We start from the raw sequence: 6,148 nt of genomic DNA, 5'->3' as shown, positions 1-6,148 counted from the left end.
TGTAAAATTATTTTGTAATCTTGGTCCACGATTGAAGCCATGGTGAATAAATCAGTAAGGTTCAAGGAAATCAGAAACCCCATCAGCAAAGAAAAGGACGTAGTTGGAGGCTGTGTGACGATGGCGAACAATCAGATTTGACAGAATCGTTAAAAAAAAAATAAATAAATAAAAGGGGCAAGCTCAGTGAACTGTATTCTAAAATAACAACTGTATAGTCGTAAGTGCTTCATGAAAGACTTGCGATGAACAGAATGAGCTGTAACAAACTGTAATAAAATGAAAAGACAAGTAAATGATACTATAGGGTATTTCTGTAATTTTGCAAAATTTGTTTAATTTGTAAAGACACTAAGGAAATCAGTTAATGAAGAATTTGCATTTAGGGAAGTTCATAATGAAAATTCATTTCTTAGTTACTTAAGTTAAATAAGTATTCAACAGGTTTAATTAAAATTCTGTTTTTGATGCTGGATGCATATGTTTGCTATGTAGAGAGAAATGATTAAATGTAAAGGCTACTCTTTTTTACTGTAATATCATGACATTACTTATTTTAACTGGGGAGGAGGGGAGGGGGTGGCCATGAGGGGGAAGGAAAAAACCAAAGATGGTATGTGACGCTCCTTTTATATTGGATAACATTTTACTTGGTAATTTTAACACTGTATTGTGTGTAGGTGCATGATGAAAGAACCCCCACGATATTGTGAAGTTAGTATTTATTGAGAGAGAGAGAGAGAGAGAGAGAGAGAGAGAGAGAGAGAGAGAGAGAGAGAGAGAGAACTGATTGAATGTACGAGTTGGCAGAGATGTTAATTGTGAATGCGCATACATGATTTTATTTTTTACTCTTACACTCTCTCGTATGTAGGATGATGAAGATGTGCGACTTTAGGTATAAAGTACGATGGGTAATAATGACGCCCAGGCATTTCTAGTAGCACAATCGTGTTGTATCAGTTTAAAGAGTGTTTTCATATGCATATTTAGTAGTAATAATTTTTTTATTACAACACAAATGGGATGCTCCCCAGTCAACAGGAATAACTTGCTTCCTTGAGTAGTAATGTAGAATGCTACAGTGACAAGTAAGACGCAGTTCTCACGTTTGGAACACAGGCAGAGAGACTCGTCCTGCCATGTGGTAGTAGGAACTATGTGTAAGCTGTGAGAGTGGCTCATACTCTGCAATTCTCAATGACAGGAACACCTACCAACATTTAGCATGAAATTAAGACTTTTTTGTTTATTAAATATTATTATTAAAACTCAACTTGAGCATAATAAACGCTAGGGAAAGCCTACATATCATTAAACCTTTGCTTCTACAGTGGTGCTATGCTGTGAACTAATTATATCAGAGAACAAATGAAAATTATTATTCTGCCAACAGTGTACGAATAGTTCCTAAACCATACAAAGTGTACTAAAGATTTATGTTGGACACCAATCTTTTCAATTGGTTAGGAGGCAATCCAGAAACAATCTCTACGCAAATTATGCTCTCAAGTTTTCCTTAATTCTTGGGTGGTTTGTGTTTGATTGTATGAATGTCAATTATTTTACAGTGTTTGTCAATAAATGCACCATAATGGCATCCTGGAATTTATTTAAAGTAGATAAGCTACCTGTACTTCCACTTATAGCCACATCAGTAGACTTTTGATCAAATCCAATATGCTTCAAGAACTTTTCAACGGATTACATCAGTGAGATAACTGCACAGAACACACGGGGAGGAGTTCTAAGCATCAATTCACGAAGTTGATCCAAGGAAGGGTCACGTTAACTTTTGCAGTCATGAATGAGGAGGAACAACTAGTTGTACTGTATGTCACCTACATCACTTTCTATGGAGTTGTGGTTAGATGACAAATATCTATTACACATGGAGACCTTGCAGCACCTTCCCAGACATCGACCTCCACCTCTCTCCCAGTTTCACAAAAGCCTCAGTTCATAGTAAACTCGCCAAAAAAGCCTCCACTTTGATATCTGCCAGCCTTTCCCACCAAAATTTCTCTCTTGTATGGCCTTGCCACTTTCTTCCCACTCCTCTTGAAGTATTGATTTCTCACTCACACAATGCACAGGATTTTCTGATCCATCTTTATGGCACTCCTTACAGACACATATTCCACTTTACCTCCCACCCCCAGTATATCCCAGGCCATTGGTGGTAGCTCTACTCACTGTAACATTGCTACAGCAGTTACAGTATCTACTCTAGATGGCTGTCCCCCATATGAATGGTCATTGCTAAACTGTCGACAAGGGCAAGATTGATGATTTTTCCTGGAGCCCCAATCACAAAAACTTATGGAAAGATATAATTACCATTTGACTGTATGATAAACTTTAATACATGCTCTAGATTTCATCATTGGGCCATTTTCAAGTGTTACAAATGTCAAATATCATACGAGTTGTGTGGAACGCAAGTCAAGTCATCTTTAAAATATATATCTTTGGTTATAAAATTTAAAACATCAGATTTATATAACTGACAATACATATTTTAACGATGACTTGCGTTCCACACAACTCAGATAATTTTTTACATTTATAACACTTGAAAATGGCCTAAGACCGAAATCTAGATTGTGTAATAAAGCATGTCATACAGTCAAATGGCAGTTATACCTTTCCATAAGGGCAAGATTGGCTACCTAGTGATGGTTGCTTCCCAACTTGTAGCTATGCGTCCTATCCACCAACTTGTCTGATTTGTGTAGCTGGAAACTATCTCTCCATCACACCTTTTGTACTGTAATCCTCCAGGTCTCAGTCTTATCACAATAGCAACAACACATGGAAATATATTGTCTGGACATGCACAACAGCACAGTCACTAAGAGAGGAAGAGAAATAGAGCAGAAACTGGTAATGTCAAAATGTATTCTCTTCCTCTCCCTGAATTATTCTTCACCTTTTGTGCACACTACTATAGTTCCAGGTATTACTCCAATCTCTGTCTTTGATCTCATTCAATGTTCTGCCTCATCAGCTCTATATCTGGCACAGCCTTCCCTTCATCTATGGACTCTCATCCACAATGCTTTTTCTCAGCAGCTTCCCTGCAAATGCCCCCCCCCCCCCCAAAAAAAAAAAATGCTTTACACAAAAAGTGCCAATTAATTTGCACAAATGAAATTCAGGTAACTATAAATTCAATGACACATATTACGAACAAAATACTTACAATACAATTTTAATATTTACAAATAACAATGACACAGATCACAATCACTTGTTCACAGAGTTGCACAAACTAGGAGTTTCACAATTACAATTGTCTTTGTTATAATACTGATGAATAAACTGTAACTAACAAATTACTGCACATAATTTAAGTACTGAAGATTGATATAAACACTGGAAATAGCTTTGGAATAATAGTTAAGATAAAGTGAGATGAAGAGAAAAATACAAATGATTCCTGTTCCCTTCACAGAAAAATAATGTGCAACATAAATATAATAAAGTGAAACAATGCAAAAATCTGTACACAAATTCTTGAGTTCTGGGCACATTTCTTTCACATACACTATATGAAACTTACTGTCCATATAGAAACTTATTATGGTACAAAAGTTTTGTTTCATTTTCTTTTCAAATCACTCTTTCGTCAAAATAAAATAAAAAATTCTTCTTTGTATAAAAACTAGTAGATTCAAGTCCCAACATTGTCCCAAAATACAAATATTACATCACAACAACCTTCCAACAGGAACATGTAGTCTATCCAAAACAAGACATTATCTAATATAAAGAGGCTTTTGATACTACACACTAACAGTAGTGTGTAAAAGTTGACTCCTTCCCTTTATGCAATTCAGTTTCCAAGTGAATCTTCAGAGAAGATGTCCCATTCACTTCCACATCACACAGTTTACACTGAATTATTTTTTTCAGATGAGGCCTGAAAAAATAAATACATAAAATAATTTCCCACATAATGGAACATCCAGGATGGAATAATAACAATATGGAAAGAATACTAGAAACTTACAAGCTTTTGGACGATGGCCTTTCTCAGAAGAAGGGCGCTCTCTCTCTCTCTCTCTCTCTCTCTCTCTCTCTCTCTCTCTCTCGCTCCCTCCACACACACACACACACACACACACACAATATGACCACCTGTTCTTTTCACTGTATATTGATATAAGAGGCATTAAAAAGGAAATGAACCAGAGGCATAATTGCAGAAACCAGAACCCGTATGTTAGAAGTATTGACCCTGGCTGTTAAGACACTTGTCCCACTGTGACACAAGGTGGTGAATGGTTGTCTCATAAAATTCCTGGGGCTGCGATGTTAACCAGTTCTGCACCTACAGCTAGACGTCGTCATTTGAGCTGAATCTTTTGCCCCTCAGAGCCTTTTTAAGGGGACTAAAAATCACATAATCACAGGGAGGGTGGCCGAGAACCTCCCTTTTGAATTTCTGGAGGAGTGCCGCAGCTGTGTTGGCCATACAAGGCTTTGCATTGTCATGGAGCAGAATCACCCCACATTTGAGAATGCCTGGTTGTTTTGTTTTGATCGCTTGGCAAAGGGTGGTCAAGGTTGGCGAGTAACACTGGGCATTCACTGTTGTCCCGTGCTGCAGGAAGTGAATCAGAAGGTGGCCATCTTGGTCAAAGAATAATGTCAGCATAACCTTTCCTGCACTCATGTGGATGGCCTTGGCTTTTTTGGGTAGTGGTGACCCTGGATGCTTCCACTGGAGACTGTCATTTTGATTCTGATTCAAAGTGATGACAACATGACTCCTCTCCACCCACCACTCATGCCAGGAATGCATTACCTTCCTGAGCATAATGCTGCAGATGAGCAAGACAATGGGCCATTCGACATGCTTCCAGGATGTGACTGAAGACTGTGGGGCACCCACTGGGCACTTACTTTGTGCATGTGCAGTCATTCTTCATGATGGTGTGAACACTTCTGATGCTCAATCCAACCACAGCAGCTATGGCTTTCACTGTCACTTGGTGGTCCTGGGTAATGAGTGTCTCCACCAGCTGGACAATGTCATTGGTAATGCAGTGTAGTGCTCCACACCATGCACCATCGGCTAATGACACCCGTCCTTCCCTGATACGCTTGTGCCACACCTTGACAAGGGACATGCAGTGTTTGCCATTCACTTGTGACATTAGTCGATGATTTTCCGTTCCTCCTACTCCTCCTGCTGTCAGAACACGAACAACACCTCTTTTCTCTTCTTTTGACTCCTCCATGTCACGGTTTGCAATGCGACTAGCAGCAGTGGATGATTGATGCATGGTGCTGCTAGCTCTGTATAGTCATGTGACGTGTACGTGTGCCCTCTAGCGACGGGCTGTAAACTTCCAGGCTCTGGTTGGAGCCACACTTTGTTACACATGCCACGATATTACCCTCCTCTCACTGATTTGCACATTCCAGACTACGGCTCGTTTCTATTTGAATGCCCCTTGTAATAGGGTTATTTCAAAGGAAAATCTAAAGAATCATTTTTCAGTGGGGAAACTTTGTGTATTGTAATACCAATGGCTGGTAATACGTTAATAGTATTTGCCAAGAACAAAAGCATGTATGGCATAACCACATACAGAAGCAAGCACATAGAATATGGACTTTCCAAGAACAAGATAGGGATAAAATGAAACTGAGCTTAGATTCATAATTCCCAGAGTAAAAATATATACAAAGTAGAATGAAACAGACTCATCATGAAGAAAGTTTGAACTACTGAAGACTGTACAGGTATAAATCAGGGGGGAAATGAATCAACCTACGATAGTCAAGGAGGAATACATATTTCAATGCTGAAGCTTTCATTAGACTTTATCAGGGTAGTGACTAACTCAGGATTGAGAAAGGAGTCACACAAGGATATTCCATGTCACCAAAACTACTCTTAGCAGTCACAGAGAAAGCTTTTCAGGCTCCTAAAGTGGGAACATGAAAATGACATGTGTGTTAAGGGCATATGAATAATTTAGATGATGACATTCTACTGCATCTCTTGTGCAGATAAACCTGAACAATAAATCAACAACATCAAGAAATTCTGAAAGCAGGCCTAAAATTTAATCACAAGTAGATTTAAAAAAAAAATGTTTCACCAACACATCAAAATCAATAAAGTAAAAAT

The 6,148-nt window shown here is 38.4% G+C and overlaps 1 protein-coding gene across 4 annotated transcripts in view; it reads right to left on the bottom strand.

The window, feature by feature from the left end:
• Window positions 1-3,186: 3,186 nt before the first annotated feature.
• The window catches only part of LOC124802628 (ATP-dependent RNA helicase TDRD9), a 263,497-nt gene continuing 260,535 nt past the window's right edge, over window positions 3,187-6,148 (bottom strand). For all 4 annotated transcript variants that reach the window (XM_047263517.1, XM_047263521.1, XM_047263519.1 and 1 more), the window contains exon 26: window positions 3,187-3,925. In XM_047263517.1, coding sequence (XP_047119473.1) covers window positions 3,796-3,925 — 130 coding nt within the window. In that variant the 3' untranslated portion in view covers window positions 3,187-3,795. The remainder of the gene's footprint in view (window positions 3,926-6,148) is intronic.

Source organism: Schistocerca piceifrons, chromosome 6 (genome assembly GCF_021461385.2).
Source record: "Schistocerca piceifrons isolate TAMUIC-IGC-003096 chromosome 6, iqSchPice1.1, whole genome shotgun sequence".
Classification (NCBI taxonomy): domain Eukaryota; kingdom Metazoa; phylum Arthropoda; class Insecta; order Orthoptera; family Acrididae; genus Schistocerca; species Schistocerca piceifrons.
Note: the sequence above shows the minus strand (reverse complement) of the source record. Positions and strands in the feature narration are given on the sequence as shown.